Raw genomic sequence first — 25,000 nt, forward strand, 5'->3', positions numbered from 1 at the left:
TGGAACTCCGTGATTAACGTTGGTGGTCATTGAGGCTTCATCGTTTACAAATACAAATTGAGATCGATCTGATAAATAGGATTTAAACCAACTTAGTGCGGTACCTGAAATGCCAATCGACTGATCCAGTCTCTGTGATAGGATGTCATGATCAATGGTGTCGAACGCAGCACTAAGGTCTAACAAGACCAGTACAGAGATGAGTCCTTTATCAGCACTAAGGTCTAACAAGACCAGTACAGAGATGAGTCCTTTATCAGCACTAAGGTCTAACAAGACCAGTACAGAGATGAGTCCTTTATCAGCACTAAGGTCTAACAAGACCAGTACAGAGATGAGTCCTTTATCAGCACTAAGGTCTAACAAGACCAGTACAGAGATGAGTCCTTTATCAGCACTAAGGTCTAACAAGACCAGTACAGAGATGAGTCCTTTATCAGCACTAAGGTCTAACAAGACCAGTACAGAGATGAGTCCTTTATCAGCACTAAGGTCTAACAAGACCAGTACAGAGATGAGTCCTTTATCAGCACTAAGGTCTAACAAGACCAGTACAGAGATGAGTCCTTTATCAGCACTAAGGTCTAACAAGACCAGTACAGAGATGAGTCCTTTATCAGCACTAAGGTCTAACAAGACCAGTACAGAGATGAGTCCATTATCAGCACTAAGGTCTAACAAGACCAGTACAGAGATGAGTCCTTTATCAGCACTAAGGTCTAACCAGACCAGTACAGAGATGAGTCCATTATCAGCACTAAGGTCTAACCAGACCAGTACAGAGATGAGTCCTTTATCAGCACTAAGGTCTAACAAGACCAGTACAGAGATGAGTCCTTTATCAGCACTAAGGTCTAACAAGACCAGTACAGAGATGAGTCCATTATCAGCACTAAGGTCTAACAAGACCAGTACAGAGATGAGTCCTTTATCAGCACTAAGGTCTAACCAGACCAGTACAGAGATGAGTCCATTATCAGCACTAAGGTCTAACCAGACCAGTACAGAGATGAGTCCTTTATCAGCACTAAGGTCTAACAAGACCAGTACAGAGATGAGTCCATTATCAGCACTAAGGTCTAACAAGACCAGTACAGAGATGAGTCCATTATCAGCACTAAGGTCTAACAAGACCAGTACAGAGATGAGTCCTTTATCAGCACTAAGGTCTAACCAGACCAGTACAGAGATGAGTCCATTATCAGCACTAAGGTCTAACAAGACCAGTACAGAGATGAGTCATTTATCAGCACTAAGGTCTAACAAGACCAGTACAGAGATGAGTCCTTTATCAGCATTAAGGTCTAACAAGACCAGAACAGAGATGAGTCCATTATCAGCACTAAGGTCTAACAAGACCAGTACAGAGATGAGTCCTTTATCAGCACTAAGGTCTAACCAGACCAGTACAGAGACGAGTCCTTTATCAGCACTAAGGTCTAACCAGACCAGTACAGAGATGAGTCCTTTATCAGCACTAAGGTCTAACCAGACCAGTACAGAGACGAGTCCTTTATCAGCACTAAGGTCTAACCAGACCAGTACAGAGATGAGTCCTTTATCAGCACTAAGGTCTAATAAGACCAGTACAGAGATGAGTCCTTTATCAGCACTAAGGTCTAACAAGACCAGTACAGAGATGAGTCCTTTATCAGCACTAAGGTCTAACAAGACCAGTACAGAGATGAGTCCTACTTTCTCCAGGATCTTAGAGAGGAAGGGAAGGTTAGAGATCGGTCTGTAGTTAGCCAACACCTCTGGATTAAGAGTGGTCTTCTTCAGCAGAGGTTTAATTACAGCTACTTTGAAGGAATGTGGTACATGACCTGTTAGCAAAGACACATTAACAATATCCAGCAGAGAGGTGCCAATTAAAGGCAACACGTCTTTAAGCAGCCTTGTTGGGATGGGGTCTAAGAGACAGGTAGACGGTTTAGAAGTAGAAACCGTTGAGGACAATTGGTCTAGGTTAATGGGAGAAAATCTATCCAAATATACACCAGGACATACAGCCGTTTCCAAGGCCACTCCTCTTGATGACAGATCGGCAGTAGTTGAGGGCAAGAGATCATCAATCTTGCCTCTAATAGTTCAAATCTTTTCATTGAAGAAGTTCATGAAGTCATTACTACTGAGGCACTACTACTACTACTGAGGTCTTTGATGATGGTGATGATGGTGATGGTGATGATGATGATGGTGGTGGTGATGATGGTGGTGGTGATGATGGTTATGATGATGATGGTGAGGATGTTTTTCAGTTGTTCCAGCGCTGGGACCTCCAGATCCACGTCTCCAAAGGCTGAGGACCTGCAGGAGTCTGGAGGCCACACCAGACTGTTCAGGTTCAGACCTTCATCCCTTCCAAGATCTATGAAGCAACAGTATTGGTTATTGATGCCTCTTTGATGAGTTAAGAGTTTCCTTTGGTCTCAGGTCTTTGTCGGCTTCATCCCCGAGGATCCTGTCCTCCATCAGAGAGCTGTTCGAGTGAGTCCTCCTGTCACGTTCACCGTCTCTGTTTCATTGAGCCAAAGTGAGTCATGTGACTGTGTGATGTCAGCAGGAGGAGGCGGGGCCACTCAGTCTGCAGCCTGGAGGAGGACCTGGTGCTTCCTGTGGGTCTGTCTTCCCGGGTCCCTGTGAGGGCGCTGCAAGTCCTGGTAAAAATGTATACACAGTACACACTGAATATACACACTGAATACATTACATTACATTTATTGACGCTTTTATCCAAAGCGACTTACTATCATGTTACATTAACTGTAGGACAGTTCAGGGTTCAGTGTCTTGCTCAAGGACACATGGACTAGGGCGGGGATTGAACCACCAACAGTCGAAAAATATGTGTTTTTAGTTTGCGACGGAAGATGTAGAGACTTTCTGCGTCTGCGTCAGGAGTCAGGATGCATGAGTGAGAAGGAGTCAGTTGAAGGGAGGGTTGACGAGGACAGAACAGACAAGGCCAGAGAGGAGGGTGAGAGGGTGCAGGTGCAGAGTCCGTTGTGGGAGGGTTGTCAGTTCCAAAGAGTGGGAGAGAGTAAGAGATGAAGAAGTGGTCAGAGACAGGAAGTGGAGTTACAGTGAGGTTAGATGTAGAGCAGTTTCTGGTGAACATATAGTCAAGGTGGTGTCCAGCTTTGTGAGTAGGAGGGGAAGGACTGAGAGAGAGAGCAAAGGAAGACAGTAAGAGTAGCAGGTCACATGACTTCTCAGTCTGGATGTTACAGTCGCCCAGAAGGATGAGGGGGGGGACGTTTTCTGTTTGATAGGAGGACGTCTAGTTCTTCCAAGAAGTCTCCCAAGGAACCAGGAGGACGGTAGAGAACAACAATGGTTAGATGAACCGGATGAGTAACCGTCACTGCATGAAACTCAAAAGACAGTGGGGTAAATAGTGGAAAACTCCATTTGGGTGAGATGAGTAGACCTGAACCACCACCCCGACCCGAGGGTCTGGGTGTGTGGCTGAAGGAGAAGGCCGAGGAGAGAGCAGCAGGGGTTGATGTGTTGTCTGGTGTGATCCAAGTCTCAGTGAGAGCCAGGAAGTCCAGCGATTGCTTGATAGCGAAGCCAGAGATGAAGTCTGCCTTGCGGTTAGCTGACTGGCAGTTCCAGAGGCCCCCTGTGACGAGGTGCTGGGTCTGTGTGGAGCGGGTGGGATAAATAAGAGAGGAGGGATTTTGGTACATGTGTGAACGAGTCCGTGGTCTATAATATCTACAAGTAGATGTGCACACAGGTATGAGGAGAAAACACATTATCACAGAGAAATGTTTATACTCAGCCGCCCTCAGCCACCACCGAAGACTCCAACGAAAGACTCCTAGGTCTTTATCCTCTGAGTCTTGACTCCAACGAAAGACTCCTAGGTCTTTATCCTCCGAGTCTTGACTCCAACGAAAGACTCCTAGGTCTTTATCCTCCGAGTCTTGACTCCAACGAAAGACTCCTAGGTCTTTATCCTCCGAGTCTTGACTCCAACGAAAAACTCCTAGGTCTTCCGCACTTTGTCACAGGTGATTGCGGAGTCGGGTGTAGTGGACGTTTGGAGGGTCAAACATCCCAGGGCTAGGCAGTACACATGGGTGAAGGTGTTGGATGGGAACATTAGGGCAGCCAGGCTAGACAGGGTTTACATTTCACATAGTTTTAGCAACAGATTATTAAACAGTCACATTCACCCAGTAGGATTCACCGACCATCACTTAGTCACTTTAGATGTGCACACCTCACCAACCACCAAGGGTAGTTCTCACTGGCACTTTAACATTCAGGTGCTTCAGGACAGTGATTTCTGTCAAAAGTTTGAGGCTTTCTGGGGGATCTGGAGAGGGAAGAAGAGCGATTTTGAGTCCCTGAGTCAGTGGTGGGATGTAGGAAAGGCACACATACGTGTCTTTGTTCAACAATACACAAGTCACTCCACAGTAAGAGTCAAAAGGCTCATTGAGGATCTAGGGAATGAGATCAGGGCTTTGGAGCACAATCTATTCACTAACACCAGCACAGACACTCACAGGCTTCAGCAGAAGAAGCAACAGCTAGGTTCTTTTTTACGAGAACGAGCTAAGGGGGCTTTGGTCAGGTCAAGGTTCACCAATGTTAGGGACATGGATGCTCCGACTTCCTACTTCTTCAACCTGGAGAAGTCCGTCTCTCGGACCAAACAGATGGTGTCTCTTCGCCTCCCTGATGGTGTGATGACGACTGACCCGGCCGAAATGAGACAGCATGCTGTAAGTTTCTACAGTGCCCTCTTCAGGAAGGAGGATAACCACAGGGAGAGTGTTGACGAGCTGCTTCAAGACCTTCTTCAGCTGGGTCCCGAGGACAGAGCTGTCCTGGATGCCAGCATCTCCCTGGAGGAGCTGACCACTGCTGTGGGTCAGATGACTGCTGGAAAAGCTCCTGGACTGGACGGGCTGCCTGCAGATTTCTATAAGCACTTCTGGAAGTGTTTGGGAGCCGACCTGTGGGAGGTGCTGCAGGAGTGTGCCCAGATAGGCCTGTTACCGGCAACATGTCGGCATGCAGTGCTGTCACTGTTACCCAAAAAAGGGGATTTGTCCCTTCTGAAAAACTGGAGGCCGGTGGCGTTGTTATGCACGGACTATAAACTCCTTTCCAAGGTGCTCGCTAACCGGCTCAAGAACTTTCTAGAGACTATAATCCACAGAGACCAGTCTTACTGTGTACCGGACAGGTCCATCATGGACAACATTTTTCTCATGAGAGACTTGTTGGATCTTTGTAAAGTGTATAATGTTGATGTTGGTGTTGTATCATTAGATCAAGAAAAGGCGTTTGATCGGGTCGATCATGTTTTTCTTTTTTCCACTTTAAGGGCTTTTGGTTTTGGTGAAGGGTTTGTGTCATTGTTGGGTTTGATGTACAAGGAAGTGTCTTGCTTGGTGAAGGTGGGGGGTGCGCTGAGCTGTCCAGCCCAGGTCCAGAGAGGCATTAGACAGGGATGTCCTATCTCTGGACAGTTATATTCTATTGCCATTGAACCCCTTCTACACAGGTTGAGATCCCGTCTGTCAGGACTCATGTTGCCTGGGCTGCCTCAGCGGCCCTCCCTGGTGGTGTCAGCATATGCTGATGATGTTAATGTGTTTGTCAAAGACCAGAGGGATGTCGATGTTCTAGGGAGCACTTTAGCTTTGTATGAGAGGGCATCTTCAGCAAAGGTAAACTGGGGGAAGAGTGAAGCTTTGCAGGTTGGACAGTGGTTAAACAAAGAAACACCAAAACTACAAGGAAGCATTAGATGGGGTAGGCAGGACTTGAAGGTTTTGGGTGTTTTCTTGGGTACAGAGGAGTTCCAGAGACAGAACTGGGAGGGTGCTATGGAGAGAGTGTGTACCAGACTGTCTAAGTGGAAATGGCTGCTACCTCAGCTCTCTTACAGGGGGAGGGTCCTAATTGTCAATAACTTGGTTGCCTCGACCCTTTGGCACAGACTTGTAGTCCTACCTCCACCACAGGGCCTGATCGAGAGAATCCACAGGGCAGTTGTGGACTTTTTCTGGTCCGGGCTTCACTGGCTGAGGTCTGCGGTGCTGTACCTGCCGGTCCAGGAGGGAGGACAGGGCCTGGTGGACATTGCATCCCGCATAACAGCCTTCAGACTGCAGACGGCTCAGAGGCTGTTGTACAGCTTTGGCCTGCCATGGACTGACACTGCCTGTGTGCTGCTGAGGAAGGCTGGACGGTTAGGGTATGATAAGCACCTATTTCTACTTCAGCCCCAGTCAGTAGACCTAACTGGTCTGACACCGTTCTACCAGTCCGTCCTACAGGCATGGCAGGTGTTTACAGTTCACCGGAGAGCTGTGACAACACCAGGGATGTGGCTCTTTGAGGAGCCGCTGTTTGGGAGCAGCTACGTCTCATCCCAGGTCCTGACGTCAGCCAGCCTGAGATCCAGACTGATAGAGGCCGGCTGTGTGAAGCTGGGTCATCTAATGAAGACCTCCATCTCTCAGCTTGCGGAGCTGACCAACATCCAGTCCAGCAGGCTGCTGCTCAGGCTGGTGGAGGAGGTCTGTGCTTCTCTGCTAGAAGCCCTCAGAGCGTTTGTTGGGGACCCCACAGTATCTGACCAATGGGACGATGAGTGTGAGTATGTCTTCCCACCCCTGGTTGTCTGTCCTGTTGGACAGTGGAAGGAGGAGGAGGACATCCTGCTGTCTCTAAAGACACCCCAGTTGGGGGACTTTGAGACTCTGGGGAGTAAAGCAACGTACCAGGTCAGTGTGAAGGTCTCTAACTTGCGTTCTCTGGCAGGGGTGAGGGTGTCGAGGTGGACCGAGTCTTTTGGCACGGGTTCCTCCCCACGGGGCAGTTGGCGGTCCCTGTACAGACCCCCCGTAGACAAACGGACAGGAGACCTCCAGTGGAGGATTGTACATGGGGCCATAGCTACGAAAAGGTATCTGGTGCACCTCGATCCTGGCGCAGGGGACGGCTGTCCTTTCTGCTCTCAGACAGAAATCATCCATCATCTGTTTGTAGAGTGCTCCTGGTGAGACTCTTCAGCCGCCTGCAGGCGTGGTTTCAGGGCTTAGGAGAACGGTTTTCTTTCCGTCTGTTTATTTATGGTCCAAATTACTCTGGAAAAAAAGAAGCTTGTACACACACTAATGAACTTCCTTTCAGGACTGGCCAAACTGGCAATTTGAAAAACAAGGAAAAACCGTGTGTTGGGTAAAGGGTCAGAAGACGTGAGTTTGATGCTGACGGGACTCCTGACTGCTCGGCTCAGGGTGGAGTTTGGTTTCTACAGACTCACAAACAACACAGAACTCTTTGTGAACTTTTGGGCTCTGAAGGACGTCCTGTGTTCAGTCAGAGGAGATGCTCTGGTTCTGAACTTCTGACTTGTGTTTTTTTCTTTACTAATATCTTCTTTGGTTTTGTTTGTTTTGTGTTGCATGTTTTAGTTTTGTTGTAAGGATTTGATGCACTGTATAACTGATTTGATTGAGAAATAAAGACCCTAGACAATCAATCTCTCTCCCTGCCTGTCTGCAGGAGGCCCATCAGCAAGGCATTAACGCTGTGAGGTTCAGCTCCAGCTCTTCCCTGCTGGCGACCGGAGGGACGGACCGAGTGGTGATGCTGTGGGAGGTCCACGCAGGTGAGTGTCTCTTTTGTCATTATGACATCACTATGACATCATCGTGATGACCTCACTGATCACTGACGATGTCACCAGGCTCGATGACTCACAGAGCGACCCTGGAGGGTAGTGCAGAGGGGATCACATGCATCGAGTTCGACCCCGCGGTGAGACGGCGAAGAGGAGGGGCTTAACCTAGGTTACCTCTACAACGATATAAGAAGAGGAGGGGCTTAACTTAATGTACCTCTACAACGATATGAGAGGACGAGGGGCGTAACCTAGGTTACCTCTACAATGATATGAGAGGAGGAGGGGCTTAACCTAGGTTACCTCTACATTACATGACATTTAGCTGACGCTTTTATCCAAAGCGACTTACAATAAGTGCATTAAACCACGAGTCCAAACTCAGAACAACAAGAATCAAGCAAGTACAATTTCTTCAATAACGTTAAACTACAGAGTGCTATCAGTAAGAGACATTTAAGTGCTACTAAAGTGCTATCGGTAAGGGACATTTAAGTGCTACTAAAGTGCTAAACTACAAAGTGCTATCGGTAAGGGACATTTAAGTGCTACTAAAGTGCTACTACGGCTCTACCTTCCCTATTCAAGGTATAGTCGAAAAAGATGTGTTTTTAGTTTGCGACGGAAGATGTAGAGACTTTCTGCTGTCCTGATGTCAATGGGGAGCTCGTTCCACCAATGAGGAGCCAGCACAGCAAACAGTCGTGATTTAGTTGAGTGTTTAGCTCGAAGTGACGGAGCTACAAGCTGATTGGCAGAAGCCGAGTGAAGTGAACAAGCTGGGATGTGAGGTTAGACCATGTCCTGGGTGTGAGGTTAGACCATGTCCTGGATGTGAGGTTAGACCATGTCCTGGATGTAGACTGGACCCGATCTGTTCGCAGCACGGTACGCAAGTACCAATGTTTTGAAGCGGATGCTGCGGCCACCGGTAACCAGTGAAGATCTCGGAGGAGCGGAGGATTGTGGGTAAATTTCGGGAGGTTGAAGACCAGTCGAGCAGCTGCATTCTGGATGAGCTGCAGAGGTCGAATGGCATTAGCAGGTAGACCTGAAGGAGGAGCTACAGTAGTCTAGCTGTGAGATGACCAGAGCCTGGACCAGGACCTGGACCAGAGCCTGGACCAGAACCTGGACCAGAACCTGGACCAGAACCTGTGCCGCCTTCTGAGTGAGAAGAGGTCGTATTCTCCTGATGTTGTACAACATGTACCTACAGGAGCGTGTTGTAGTGGTAATGTCGGCAGTCAGGGAGAGTTGACTGACAGGTGTCACACCGAGGTTCCTGGCAGTCGGAGTCGGAGCCAACACTGAGTTGTTGAAGTTAATAGTCAGGTCGTGGGTGGGAGAGACTTTTCCTGGAAGGAGGAGAAGTTCAGTCTTGTCCGGGTTAATTTTCAGGTGGTGAGCGGACATCCACTGAGAGATGTCAGATAGACATCCACTGAGATGTCAATCAGACATCCACTGAGAGATGTCAGTCAGACATCCACTGAGAGATGTCAGTCAGACATCCACTGAGAGATGTCAGTCAGACATCCACTGAGAGATGTCAGTCAGACATCCACTGAGAGATGTCAGACAGACATCCACTGAGAGATGTCAGTCAGACATCCACTGAGAGATGTCGGTCAGACATCCACTGAGAGATGTCAGTCAGACATCCACTGAGAGATGTCGGTCAGACATCCACTGAGAGATGTCGGTCAGACATCCACTGAGATGTCAATCAGACATCCACTGAGAGATGTCAGTCAGACATCCACTGAGAGATGTCAGACAGACATCCACTGAGAGATGTCAGTCAGACATCCACTGAGAGATGTCGGTCAGACATCCACTGAGAGATGTCAGTCAGACATCCACTGAGAGATGTCGGTCAGACATCCACTGAGAGATGTCGGTCAGACATCCACTGAGATGTCAATCAGACATCCACTGAGAGATGTCAGTCAGACATCCACTGAGAGATGTCAGTCAGACATCCACTGAGAGATGTCGGTCAGACATCCACTGAGAGATGTCAGTCAGACAGACAGAGATTCATGCTGCTACCTGTGTTTCAGATTGGGGAAACGAGAGGATCAGTTGGGTGTCGTCAGCATAGCTGTGGTAGGTAAAGCCATGTGAGCGAATGACAGAGAGAGAGAGTTGGTGTACAGAGAGAAGAGAAGAGGACCAAGGACTGAGCCCTGAGGGACCCCAGTAGTCAGAGGACAAGGCTCAGACACAGATCCTCTCCAGGTTACCCGGTAAGAGCGGTCGGTGAGGTAGGATGAGAAGAGTGAGAGCAGAGCCTGAGATACCAGGTCCTGGAGGGAGGACATGAGGATCTGGTGGTTCACTGTGTCAAAGCCAGCAGAAAGGTCTAGAAGGATGAGGACAGAGGAGAGAGAGGCTGCTCTAGCAGTGTGAAGCTGTTCAGAGACAGCAAGGAGGGCAGTCTCTGTTGAGTGGCCTTGAATCCAGACTGGTGGGGGTCTAGAAGGTTGTTATGGTGGAGAAAGGAGGAGACTTGGTTAAAGATAGCTCGCTCTAGAGTTTTGGAGAGGAAGGGAAGGAGAGAGACAGGTCTGTAGTTGTTGACTTCAGATCTGTAGTTGTTGACTTCAGGTCTGTAGTTGTTGACTTCAGATGGGTCGAGAGTGGGTTTCTTCAGGAGAGGGTTGACTCCGCCTCCTTCAGAGAGTTAGGGAAACAGCTGGTTGAGATGGAGGTGTTAATAAGATGGGTGAGAAAGGGAAGAAGGTCCGGAGCAATGGACTGGAGAAGGTGAGAAGGGATGGGGTCAAGGGGGCAGGTGGTTGGGGGGTCAGAGGTTACCAAGGTAAGAACTTGATTAGGAGTCAGGGGGATAAAAGAGGAAAACAAGGGGGAAGAAGGTGAAGTTACTGGCGGTGTAGTTATGGAAGATGGATTAGTAAATGAAGAGCGTATGTCGTCTATCTTTTTTGTAAAGTAGTCAACAAAGTGTCTTGGTAGAAGGGTGGAGGGAGGGGGGGGGACCAGGGGGGTCAAGGAGGTTGGAGAAGATAGAGAAGAGTTTGTTGGGGTTAGACAAAGAGGATTCGATTCTGGATTGGTAGAACAGACTTTTGGCTGCAGAGATGGACGCAGAGAAGGAGGAGAGAAGAGAGTGATAGGCGAGCAGGTCGCTGGTGTGTTTGGATTTTCGTCCATTTCCTTTCCGATGCTCGCATAGTGGCTCTCTCGGCGCGCACCGGTTCGGACAGCCACGGAGCCGGAGAGGACTTGTGGAGCTTTAGAGTCGTAAGAGGACTTGAGGACCTTTAGAGTCATAAGAGGACTTGATGACCTTTCGAGTTGTAAGAGGACTTGAGGACCTTTCGAGTCGTAAGAGGACTTGAGGACCTTTCGAGTCGTAAGAGGACAGAGAGACTCAAGAGAGGACGACAGCGTAGAGAGGAGAGTGTCAGTGGCAGAGTTAGGATGCATGAGTGAGAAGGAATCGGTTGAAGACAGAACAGAGGAGGCCAGAGAGGAGGGTCTCTCTGTACCCTTTCTCTCTGTCCCCTTTCTCTCTGTCCCCTTTCTCTCTGTCCCCTGTCTCTCTGTCCCCTGTCTCTCTGTCCTCCGTCTCTCTGTCCTCCCATGTCTTCTGTCTATGTCTCCACTATCTCTCTGTCCTCTATGTGTCCCCTGTCTCTCAGTCCTTTGTCTCTCTCTCCACTATCCCTCTGTCCTCTGTCCCCTGTCTCTCTGTCCTCTATGTGTCCCCTGTCTCTCAGTCCTTTGTCTCTCTCTCCACTATCCCTCTGTCCTCTGTCTCTCTGTCCTCTATGTGTCCCCTGTCTCTCAGTCCTTTGTCTCTCTCTCCACTATCCCTCTGTCCCCTGTCTCTCTGTCCTCTATGTGTCCCCTGTCTCTCAGTCCTTTGTCTCTCTCTCCACTATCCCTCTGTCCTCTGTCCCCTGTCTCTCTGTCCTCTATGTGTCCCCTGTCTCTCAGTCCTTTGTCTCTCTCTCCACTATCCCTCTGTCCTCTGTCCCCTGCCTCTCTGTCCTCTATGTGTCCCCTGTCTCTCAGTCCTTTGTCTCTCTCTCCACTATCCCTCTGTCCTCTGTCCTCTATGTGTCCCCTGTCTCTCAGTCCTTTGTCTCTCTCTCCACTATCCCTCTGTCCTCTGTCTCTCTGTCCTCTATGTGTCCCCTGTCTCTCAGTCCTTTGTCTCTCTCTCCACTATCCCTCTGTCCTCTGTCTCTCTGTCCTCTATGTGTCCCCTGTCTCTCAGTCCTTTGTCTCTCTCTCCACTATCCCTCTGTCCCCTGTCTCTCTGTCCTCTATGTGTCCCCTGTCTCTCAGTCCTTTGTCTCTCTCTCCACTATCCCTCTGTCCTCTGTCCCCTGTCTCTCTGTCCTCTATGTGTCCCCTGTCTCTCAGTCCTTTGTCTCTCTCCACTATCCCTCTGTCCTCTGTCCCTCTGTCCTCTATGTGTCCCCTGTCTCTCAGTCCTTTGTCTCTCTCTCCACTATCCCTCTGTCCTCTATGTGTCCCCTGTATCTCAGTCCTTTGTCTCTCTCTCCACTATCCCTCTGTCCTCTATGTGTCCCCTGTCTCTCAGTCCTTTGTCTCTCTCTCCACTATCCCTCTGTCCTCTGTCCTCTATGTGTCCCCTGTCTCTCAGTCCTTTGTCTCTCTCTCCACTATCCCTCTGTCCTCTGTCCCCTGTCTCTCTGTCCTCTATGTGTCCCCTGTCTCTCAGTCCTTTGTCTCTCTCTCCACTATCCCTCTGTCCTCTATGTGTCCCCTGTATCTCAGTCCTTTGTCTCTCTCTCCACTATCCCTCTGTCCTCTATGTGTCCCCTGTCTCTCAGTCCTTTGTCTCTCTCTCCACTATCCCTCTGTCCTCTGTCCTCTATGTGTCCCCTGTCTCTCAGTCTTTTGTCTCTCTCTCCACTATCCCTCTGTCCTCTGTCCTCTATGTGTCCCCTGTCTCTCAGTCCTTTGTCTCTCTCTCCACTATCCCTCTGTCCCCTGTCTCTCTGTCCTCTATGTGTCCCCTGTCTCCCAGTCCTTTGTCTCTCTCTCCACTATCCCTCTGTCCTCTGTCCCCTGCCTCTCTGTCCTCTATGTGTCCCCTGTCTCCCAGTCCTTTGTCTCTCTCTCCACTATCCCTCTGTCCTCTGTCCCCTGTCTCCCTGTCCTCTATGTGTCCCCTGTCTCTCAGTCCTTTGTCTCTCTCTCCACTATCCCTCTGTCCCCTGTCTCTCTGTCCTCTATGTGTCCCCTGTCTCTCAGTCCTTTGTCTCTCTCTCCACTATCCCTCTGTCCCCTGTCTCTCTGACCCCTGTATTATATCTGTGGACATGTCTTCAGGGTTTCAGGATCCTTGCTGCCTCCTACGACAAGTCGGCCTTGTTGTGGCGGCTAGATGACTCCGTTCCCAAGGTAACCATCACCAACATGAACATCAACTGTCATACATACACTCTCTCTCTGTCTAACCTGTCTGTCTTTATCTCTGTCTCACCTGTCTGTCTTTCTGTTCGTCTCACCTGTCTCTCTCTCTGCGTCTCACCTGTCTGTCTCTGTCTCACCTGTATCTCTGCGTCTCACCTGTCTGTCTTTCTCTTCGTCTCACCTGTCTCTTCGTCTCACCTGTCTCTCTCTCTGCGTCTCACCTGTCTGTCTCATCTGTCTCTCTCTCTGCGTCTCACCTGTCTTTCTTTCTGTCTCACCTGTCTGTCTCTGCGTCTCACCTGTCTGTCTCTCTCTTACCTGTCTGTCTCTGCCTCTCATCTGTCTCTCTCTGTCTCACCTGTCTGTCCCTGCGCCTCACCTGTCTCTCTCTCTGCGTCTCACCTGTCTGTCTCTCTCTCACCTGTCTCTCTCTGCGTCTCACCTGTCTGTCTCTCTCTCACCTGTCTCTCTCTGCGTCTCATCTGTCTCACCTGTCTGTCTCTGCGTCTCACCTGTCTGTCTCTCTCTCACCTGTCTCTCTCTCTGCGTCTCACCTGTCTGTCTCTCTCTCACCTGTCTCTCTCTGCGTCTCACCTGTCTGTCTCTCTCTCACCTGTCTCTCTCTCTGCGTCTCATCTGTCTCACCTGTCTGTCTCTCTCTCACCTGTCTCTCTCTCTGCGTCTCACCTGTCTCAGGTGACCCTCACAGGTCACAGTAGGAAGGTGACAGCAGCGCGGTTCAGTGGTCTCCATCAGGTGGTGACGGGCAGCGCAGACAGAAGCATCAGACTGTGGGACCTGCAGAGAGCCGCCTGTGAGTCTGATCAGTGATCAATAACTCATAATTTATCAATAACTGATCATTTCTCTCTGCAGGTGTGAAGGTAGTTGAAGTGTCTTCTTACTGCAGCGATCTGGTTTGTTCTGAGAACTTCGTCATCAGCGGACACTTCGACTCCAAGATCAGAGTCTGGGACACCAGGTGAGCCTCTTCATCACCTCCTCTTCATCACCCCCTCTTCATCACCTCCTCTTCTTCACCCCCTCTTCATCACCTCCTCTTCATCACCCCCTCTTCATCACCCCCTCTTCATCACCTCCTCTTCATCACCACCTCTTCATCACCTCTTCTTCACCCCTCTTCATCACCTCCTCTTCATCACCACCTCTTCATCACCTCTTCATCACCTCCTCTTCATCACCTCTTCTTCACCTCCTCCTCATCACCTCCTCTTCATCACCCCCTCTTCATCACCCCCTCTTCATCACCTCCTCTTCATCACCTCCTCTTCATCACCCCCTCTTCATCACCCCCTCTTCATCACCTCCTCTTCATCACCACCTCTTCATCACCTCTTCTTCACCCCCTCTTCATCACCTCCTCTTCATCACCACCTCTTCATCACCTCTTCTTCACCCCCTCTTCATCACCTCCTCTTCATCACCACCTCTTCATCACCTCTTCTTCACCTCCTCTTCATCACCCCCTCTTCATCACCTCCTCTTCATCACCCCCTCTTCATCACCCCCTCTTCATCACCTCTTCTTCACCCCCTCTTCATCACCTCCTCTTCATCAACTCTTCTTCACCTCCTCCTCATCACTTCCTCTTTATCACCTCCTCTTCATCATTTCTTGAATAGAAACAATAGAAACAATAAAACAATAGATTGAAATCATGTGACAGCTTATTCGTCTTCCTTGCCGTCGCCGGGGCAACTGTTACCTAGCAACAGCTCAGCCAACGGAGCAAACCAAAAAGCACTGTTTGAGTATGTTTTTATTAAAGTCAGTAAGTTTAGTTTCATCTTGTTCCTCACTCATTCAATTCAGTTTATTTTATATAAACCAGAATCATGAATCACAACTCCCCTCAGAGGGCTTTACAATCTGTACACATACGACATCCCTGACCTTTGACCTCACATCGGATCAGGAAAAACTCCCCAAAAATAACCTTTCAGGGAAAAAAGTGAAGAAACCTTCAGGAGAGCAACAGAGGAGGATCCCTCTCCCCAGATGGACAGAAGAATAGATGTCATGTGACCAGATGAACAATAGATGTCATGTGACCAGATGAACAATAGATGTCATGTGACCAGGTGAACAATAGATGTCAGGTGACCAGATGAACACTAGATGTCATGTGACCAGATGAACAATAGATGTCATGTGACCAGATGAACAATAGATGTCATGTGACCAGATGAACAATAGATGTCATGTGACCAGGTGAACAATAGATGTCATGTGACCAGATGAACAATAGATGTCATGTGACCAGATGAACAATAGATGTCATGTGACCAGATGAACAATAGATGTCATGTGACCAGATGAACAATAGATGTCATGTGACCAGGTGAACAATAGATGTCATGTGACCAGATGAACAATAGATGTCATGTGACCAGATGAACAATAGATGTCATGTGACCAGATGAACACTAGATGTCATGTGACCAGATGAACAATAGATGTCATGTGACCAGATGAACAATAGATGTCATGTGACCAGATGAACAATAGATGTCATGTGACCAGATGAACAATAGATGTCATGTGACCAGATGAACAATAGATGTCATGTGACCAGATGAACAATAGATGTCATGTGACCAGATGAACAATAGATGTCATGTGACTAGATGAACAATAGATGTCATGTGACCAGATGAACAATAGATGTCATGTGACCAGATGAACAATAGATGTCATGTGACCAGATGAACAATAGATGTCATGTGACCAGATGAACAATAGATGTCATGTGACCAGATGAACAATAGATGTCATGTGACTAGATGAACAATAGATGTCATGTGACCAGATGAACAATAGATGTCATGTGACCAGATGAACAATAGATGTCATGTGACCAGATGAACAATAGATGTCATGTGACCAGATGAACAATAGATGTCATGTGACCAGATGAAGAGAGTTACATAAACATTCAATGAATATGACAGAATGTATGAATAATTAGTAGTAGGCAAGGACCACGATCCAGACCTCCACAATCCATGAACCAGAAGGAGGTAGAGAGGAGGGGGCGGGGCATCAGCAGGGCCACAGCAGGAGGCCGCTCACCATGACAAGTCACTCATAAAGTCACATGACTCCCTCAGGACGGCCGGCTGCGTGCAGCAGCTTCCTGTTTGGGGCAGAGTGACGTCGCTGGACATCAGCAGTGACCGGCGCCAGCTGCTCAGCTGCTGCCGTGACGACTGCCTCCAGCTGTTCGACCTGAGGAGGCGGAGCCACGACCGCCTGTGCTTCAGGTATGAGGACACACCCACTTTCATGACGTGAGTGTGTGTTTTGAAGCCCATTCACTGACTGTGTGTCTGTTTGTGTTTCAATGTGTGTGTTTGTTTGTGTTTATTTATTTATGTTTGTATGTGTGTATTTGTTTGTTTTTATGTTTGTTTGTGTTTATTTATGTTTCTGTCTGTGTTTTTGTGTTTGTTTGATTGTGTTTATTTATGTTTGTGTGTGTGTGTGTTTGTTTATGTGTGTGTTCCAGAGCCGAGGGCTTTAAGTGTGGCAGCGACAGCACCAAAGCGGTGATCAGGTGAGTTCACATATACTGTGTATGTGTGTATATATATATATATATATATATATATATATATATGAATATTGATTGATTGTGTCCAAATACGTTTATGAGGAGGATCAATACTTCAATACTTTGTGATTTGTAAACCAAAGATCCAGAGTTGGCCCCTCCCCTTTCTCATTCTGGCTTTCTAAGGGTACTTGTACTGTAGCTCATGTTCGTCATGGTATTAATATACTTAATACACTCGATAGACTCGATGCACTCGATACACTCGATAGACTCGATACAGTCGATACACTCAATAGACTCGATACACTCGATAGACTCGATGCACTCGATACACTCGATGCACTCGATACACTCAATAGACTCGATACACTCGATAGACTCGATGCACTCGATACACTCGATGCACTCGATACACTCGATAGACTCGATACAGTCGATACACTCAATAGACTCGATACACTCGATAGACTCGATGCACTCGATACACTCGATGCACTCGATACACTCGATAGACTCGATAGACTCGATACAGTCGATACACTCAATAGACTCGATACACTCGATAGACTCGATGCACTCGATACACTCGATACACTCGATGCACTCGATAGACTCGATACAGTCGATACACTCAATAGACTCGATACACTCGATAGACTCAATACACTCGATGCACTCGATACACTCGATGCACTCGATAGACTCGATAGACTCGATACACTCGATAGACTCGATGCACTCGATGCACTCGATGCACTCGATACTCGATACACTCGATACATTCAATAGACTCCATACACTCCATACACTCGATAGACTCGATAGACTCAATACATTCAATAGACTCCATGCACTCAATGGACTCGATACACTCGATAGACTCGATGCACTCGATACACTCGATAGACTCGATGCACTCGATGCACTCGATGCACTCGATGCACTCGATAGACTCGATACACTCGATAGACTCGATACACTCGATACACTCGATACACTTGATAGACTCAATACACTCGATACACTCGATGCACTCGATACTCGATACACTCGATACATTCAATAGACTCCATACACTCCATACACTCGATAGACTCGATAGACTCAATACATTCAATAGACTCCATGCACTCGATGCACTCGATGCACTCGATAGACTCGATACACTCGATGCACTCAATAGACTCCATACACTTGATACATTCAATAGACTCGATACACTCGATAGACTCGATACACTCGATACACTCGATAGACTCAATAGACTTGATACACTCGATACACTCGATACACTCGATAGACTCAATACATTCAATAGACTCGATAGACTCGATGCACTCGATAGACTCGATACACTCGATAGACTCGATGCACTCGATGCACTCGATAGACTCGATGCACTCGATAGACTCGATACATTTGATAGACTCGATAGACTCGATACACTCGATACACTCGATAGACTCGATGCACTCGATAGACTCGATACACTCGATACACTCGATACACTCGATAGACTCGATACACTCGATACATTCAATAGACTCCATACACTCAATAGACTCAATAGACTTGATGCACTCGATAGACTTGATGCACTCGATAGACACGATGCACTCGATAGACTCGATACACTCGATAGACTCGATGCACTCGATAGACTCAATGGACTCGATAGACTCGATGCACTCGATGCACTCGATGCACTCGATGCACTCGATAGACTCGATGCACTCAATGGACTCGATAGACTCGATGCACTCGATGGACTCGATAGACTCGATAGACTCGATGCACTCGATGCACTCAATGGACTCGATAGACTCGATGCACTCGATAGACTCGATGCACTCGATAGACTCGATAGACTCGATGCACTCGATAGACTCGATGCACTCGATAGACTCGATAGACTCGATGCACTCGATAGACTCGATAGACTCGATGCACTCGATGCACTCAATGGACTCGATAGACTCGATGCACTCGATACACTCGATAGACTCGATAGACTCGATGCACTCGATGCACTCGATGCACTCGATAGACTCGATAGACTCGATACACTCGATACACTCGATAGACTCGATGCACTCGATGCACTCGATACACTCGATAGACTCGATACACTCGATACATTCAATAGACTCCATACACTCCAAACACTCGATGCACTCGATACTCGATACACCCGATGCACTCAATAGACTCCATACACTTGATACATTCAATAGACTCGATACACTCGATGGACTCGATGCTCTCGATAGACTCGATACACTCGATAGACTCAATACACTCGATACACTCGATGCACTCGATAGACTCGATACACTCGATAGACTCAATACACTCGATACACTCGATACACTCGATGCACTCGATAGACTCGATACACTTGATACATTCAATAGACTCGATACACTCGATACACTCGATGGACTCGATACACTCGATAGACTCAATACACTCGATAGACTCGATGCACTTGATAGACTCAATACACTCGATACACTCGATGTACTCGATACACTCGATGTACTCGATACACTCGATACTCGATACACTCGATACTCGATACTCGATAGACTCGATACACTCGATGCACTCGATAGACTCGATACACTTGATACATTCAATAGACTCGATACACTCGATACACTCGATGGACTCGATACACTCGATAGACTCAATACACTCGATAGACTCGATACACTCGATAGACTCAATACACTCGATAGACTCGATGCACTTGATAGACTCGATGCACTCGATAGACTCAATACACTCGATACACTCGATGTACTCGATACACTCGATACTCGATACACTCGATACTCGATACTCGATAGACTCGATACACTCGATACATTCAATAGACTCCATACACTCGATACACTCGATACACTCGATAGACTCGATGCATTTGATAGACTTGATACACTCGATACACTCGATAGACTCAATACATTCAATAGACTCGATACACTCGATAGACTCGATGCACTCGATAGACTCGATGCACTCGATAGACTCGATAGACTCGATAGACTCGATGCACTCGATGCACTCGATAGACTCGATGCACTCGATAGACTCGATGCACTCGATACATTCGATAGACTCGATACACTCGATGCACTCGATGCACTCGATACATTCGATAGACTCGATACACTCGATACACTCGATAGACTCGATAGACTCGATGCACTCGATGCACTCGATACATTCGATAGACTCGATACACTCGATAGACTCGATAGACTCGATGCACTCGATGCACTCGATACACTCGATACATTCGATAGACTCGATAGACTCGATACACTCGATAGACTCGATACACTCGATAGACTCGATAGACTCGATGCACTCGATGCACTCGATGGACTCGATGGACTCGATACACTCGATGGACTCGATGGACTCGATACAATCGATACACTCGATAGACTCGATAGACTCGATACAATCGATACACTCGATAGACTCGATAGACTCGATACACTCGATACACTCGATGCACTCGATAGACTCGATGCACTCGATAGACTCGATGCACTCGATAGACTCGATACACTCGATAGACTCGATAGACTCGATGGACTCGATGCACTTGATAGACTCGATACACTCGATGTACACACACACACGTACACACATGCACACACACACACAAACACACGCGCACACATACACACACACATGCACACACACATGCACGCACACATACATACATACACGCACACATACATACACACACGCACACATACATAAATACATACATACACACACACACACAAACACACGCGCACACATACATGCACACACACACACACACACACACACACACACACACGCACACATATACACACACACACACACACGCACACGCACACACTTACACATTCATGTCCGGTCCTCATTGGTTGATATTTAATTTTATTGATTAATTCTCCCGTCAATACCCTGGATTATTATTATTATTATCATCATTATCATCAGTTTTATCATCATTATCATTATCATTATTATAAATAAATGGTTTAATAAAGTTATTCTCTCTTCAGTCCAGATGGTTGTTTCCTCGCGGCCGGATCAGCTAATGGAGGCGTTTACATCTGGAACGTAACCACTGGCAACCTGGAGACCCGCCTCCCTGGCCAGCACAGGTAACCGATTAGCCAATCAGCCGATCCATACGCAAATCAATCGGTCACAAACTAACTTGTATCATTTCAGGTTCAATAGAAACATTGGAGGAATTCCCGTTATTCAAGATCTACGACATTATTTACTCATTTATTTCATTTAAAAGAATACTAGAAAAATGACATCAAATATATAAACTGCTCATCAGGTTGAGCAGATGTCGTTCCAATATTATATAGTGTATATATAATATAAATATATATAATATAAATATATATAATATATATATATATATTATATATAATATATATATACTATATATTATATAGTATATATATTATATATAATATATATATATACTATATATTATATAGTGTATATATATTATATATTATATAGTGTATATATATTATCTATATACATATAATATATATATAGTATATATATTATTTATATATATATATATATTATATATATACTATGTACTATATATATATATATTATATATATACTATATACTATATATATATATATATATAAATACAATGTTACGTCATCCAGTGATCTGATTTATCTTCATAACCCCCCCCAGTGCACCCATCAGTGCCGTGTCCTGGTCTCTGTCCGGTGAATATGTCGTCAGTGTGGACCAGAGTAGGCGGGCTGTCCTCTGGAGTGACATCTGAGGCCATCCAATGAGAGCTGTCAATAGGAACTATTCTGTTTGTTGTTGTTGTTGAAGGGATGTGAGACTTTAACATAACTGGAAAGAATTAATACAACAACATTAATCTTTTTAACTGGAGAAAGTAACCAATGAGACACAAAAGACCAAGAGAGACGGACGTGAGGACCGAGACGGGGACAGACCATCACAAGACTGCCATCAAATGTTATATTGATATTATCATAACAACTCGTAAAACACTGTTGATTTATATATTAAAATGAATAAATGAAATATTGAGGAATAGTTGTGATGAGTCGATTATCAACAAGGGATTATGATGCATCACATCAAACACTGCAGTGTCCGTGATACAGTAGTGATGCCCCTAGTGGACACCGGGAGAATAACATGTATTATCTCTATAATACAGTAGTGATGCCCCTAGTGGACACCGGGAGAATAACATGTATCATCTCTATAATACAGTAGTGATGCCCCTAGTGGACACCAGGAGAATAACATGTATTATCTCTATAATACAGTAGTGATGCCCCTAGTGGACACCGGGAGAATAACATGTATCATCTCTATAATACAGTATTGATGCCCCTAGTGGACACCAGGAGAACAACATGTATCATCTCTATAATACAGTATTGATGCCCCTAGTGGACACCAGGAGAACAACATGTATCATCTCTATAATACAGTATTAATGCCCCTAGTGGACACCAGGAGAACAACATGTATCATCTCTATAATACAGTATTGATGCCCCTAGTGGACACCAGGAGAACAACATGTATCATCTCTATAATACAGTATTGATGCCCCTAGTGGACACCAGGAGAACAACATGTATCATCTCTATAATACAGTATTGATGCCCCTAGTGGACACCAGGAGAACAACATGTATCATCTCTATAATACAGTATTAATGCCCCTAGTGGACACCAGGAGAACAACATGTATCATCTCTATAATACAGTATTGATGCCCCTAGTGGACACCAGGAGAACAACATGTATCATCTCTATAATACAGTATTAATGTCCCTAGTGGACACCAGGAGAATAACATGTATTATTTTCAATTCAATTCAATTCTGGAGGTTCCTGAACGCATCGCTCTCTCTCTTCCGGTAAGCGTATTGCATCACTTCCGGTTGCCAGTTTAGCAGCTTGTGATGTCTTCCTCTCCCTCTTGCTCAGAGTGTCTCATGTAGAGCTATTCCTCTGCCTCTCTTAATGATAACAGTACATGCAACAAGTGTAGTTCATTTGCTGGTTGGAGGCAGTTCTAAGTGGGTTAGATGCACGGCTCCGCACCATCGAAGCTCAGACAGTTACGCTAGTTAGCTCGCCACCCCCCATAGCCGGTGCGGAGCCTTTAGCGTTAGCCTCTGTTAGCTGTCCCCCGGCAGCCCCCGAGCAGCCGGATGGCTGGGTGACTGTTCAAAGGGGTTTTAAGTCTAAACAGAAGCCCACTGAGCACCACCAACCTCTACACGTTTCAAACCAGTTTTCCCCACTCAGCGACGCACCCACTGAGAAACCCACTCTGGTTATAGGTAGCTCCATAGTCAGAAACGTGAAGATAGGGAAGCCAGGGACCAAAGTCATATGCATCCCGGGGGCCAGAGCGGGCGACATTGAATCTTGTTTAAAACTGCTGGCTAAAGATGAGCGTAGTTACAGTAAGATTATAATACACGCCGGCGGTAATGACTCCCGACTGCGGCGGTCGGAGGTCACTAAAATTAATGTGGAATCGGTGTGTGGTTATGCCAAGACAATGTCGGACACCGTAGTTTTCTCTGGCCCTCTCCCCAATCTGATCAATGATGACATGTATAGCCGCATGTCGTCATTCAACCGCTGGTTGTCCAGGTGGTGCCCAGCAAACAATGTGGGCTACATAGATAACTGGCAGACTTTCTGGGGAAAGCCTGATCTGATGAGTCCAGACGGCATTCATCCCACTTGGGATGGAGCGCGTCTCATTTCTGTGAACATGGCGAAGTTGATTAACGGACTTAATCCATGACCCAGAGTTCAGACCAGGAAGCAGAAGCAGAGTTGTAGTCTTCCACCTTCTCTGCACTTCCATTGGAGCAGTTACCCACCCTTAACCTTAACTCTATAGAGACTGTGTCTGTCCCACGGCCACTTAAATTAATTAAATCAAAAGTAACCAGAAGAGGAGTCATACTAAATAACCTCATACAGGTTAACATCACTACTACAACAGTGCAACAAAACAGGATCATTAAATGTGGACTCCTAAATATTAGATCTCTGTCATCTAAAGCTGTATTAGTAAATGATTTAATATCAGACAATCACATTGATTTATTGTGTCTTACTGAAACCTGGCTGAGCCATGAAGAATATGTCAGCCTAAATGAATCAACTCCTCCAAGTCATATTAATACTCACATTCCTCGAGGCACCGGCCGAGGAGGTGGAGTAGCAGCCATCTTTGACTCAAGCCTATTAATGAATCCTAAACCTAAACTAAACTACAACTCATTTGAAAGCCTTGTTCTTAGTCTTTCACATCCAACCTGTAAAACATTACAGCCAATCCTATTTGTTATACTGTACCGGCCACCAGGTCCATATTCAGAATTTATATCTGAATTTTCAGAGTGTTTATCAAGTTTAGTCCTTAAAACTGATAAGGTTATTATTGCAGGAGATTTTAATATTCATGTGGATGTTGATAATGATTGCCTTACTGCATTTATCTCATTGTTGGACTCGATTGACTTCTGTCAGAGTACAGAAACCCACTCACTGCTTTGGCCACACCCTCGACCTTGTTCTTACATATGGCATTGACATTGAGCATTTGGAGGTCTTCCCACAGAACCCTCTTCTGTCAGACCATTACCTCATAACTTTTGATTTTATACTCCCGGAGTGTACACCGTTAGTCAAAAGTTTCTACACCAGATGTCTAACTGACAGTGCTGTAGCTACATTTAAAGACGCGATTCCTTCTGCATTTGATTCAATACCACGTCTCAATGTGACGGAGGACTCCTGTGATAACTTTAGTCCGTCCCAGATTGATCATCTTGTCGATAGTGCTACAGGCTCACTGAGAATGACACTAGACTCGATAGCCCCTCTGAAGAAGAAGACAGTGAGGCAAAGGAGGTTTGCTCCCTGGTAGAACCCTCAGACCCGCGACCTAAAGCAAACTTCACCAAAGCTTTAAAGCATATGGCGTTCCACCAATCTGGAAGAATCACGCTTAGTTTGGAGAGATGGTCTTAAAACATATAAAAAGGCTCTCCGTAATGCCAGAGCAGCCTATTACTCATCAGTAATAGAGAAAAATAAGAACAACCCCAGGGTTCTCTTTAGCACTGTAGCCAGGCTGACAGAGAGTCACAGCTCTGTGGAGCCGTGTATTCCTATAGACCTCAGTAGTAATGACTTCATGGACTTCTTCAATGAAAAGATTTGAACTATTAGAGGCAAGATTGATGATCTCTTGCCCTCAAC

General features: G+C 46.5%; 1 protein-coding gene across 7 annotated transcripts in view; it reads left to right on the forward strand.

Annotated features, from left to right (window-relative positions):
• The window catches only part of LOC117741582 (autophagy-related protein 16-2), a 27,067-nt gene extending 5,283 nt beyond the window's left edge, over positions 1 to 21,784 (forward strand). For 2 of the 7 annotated variants that reach the window (XR_004610746.1, XR_004610748.1), the window contains exons 7-12: positions 2,262 to 2,345; positions 2,437 to 2,490; positions 2,564 to 2,663; positions 5,994 to 6,940; positions 7,543 to 7,648; positions 7,727 to 7,797. Coding sequence is in view for 4 of the 7 variants with exons in the window: in XM_034548704.1 (XP_034404595.1) it covers positions 2,262 to 2,345; positions 2,437 to 2,490; positions 2,564 to 2,663; positions 7,543 to 7,648; positions 7,727 to 7,797; positions 12,998 to 13,069; positions 13,778 to 13,895; positions 13,958 to 14,063; positions 16,213 to 16,392; positions 16,611 to 16,658; positions 20,732 to 20,833; positions 21,406 to 21,499 (1,135 nt within the window). In the remaining 3 variants the exon portion in view is untranslated. Of the gene's footprint in view, positions 1 to 2,261; positions 2,346 to 2,436; positions 2,491 to 2,563; positions 2,664 to 5,993; positions 6,941 to 7,542; positions 7,649 to 7,726; positions 7,798 to 12,997; positions 13,070 to 13,777; positions 13,896 to 13,957; positions 14,064 to 16,212; positions 16,393 to 16,610; positions 16,659 to 20,731; positions 20,834 to 21,405 lie in introns of those variants that run through there. The other 5 variants (XM_034548704.1, XM_034548707.1, XM_034548706.1 and 2 more) reach the window with 5 other exon arrangements.
• Positions 21,785 to 25,000: the final 3,216 nt, after the last annotated feature.

This window comes from Cyclopterus lumpus, chromosome 13, assembly GCF_009769545.1.
Source record: "Cyclopterus lumpus isolate fCycLum1 chromosome 13, fCycLum1.pri, whole genome shotgun sequence".
NCBI lineage: Eukaryota > Metazoa > Chordata > Actinopteri > Perciformes > Cyclopteridae > Cyclopterus > Cyclopterus lumpus.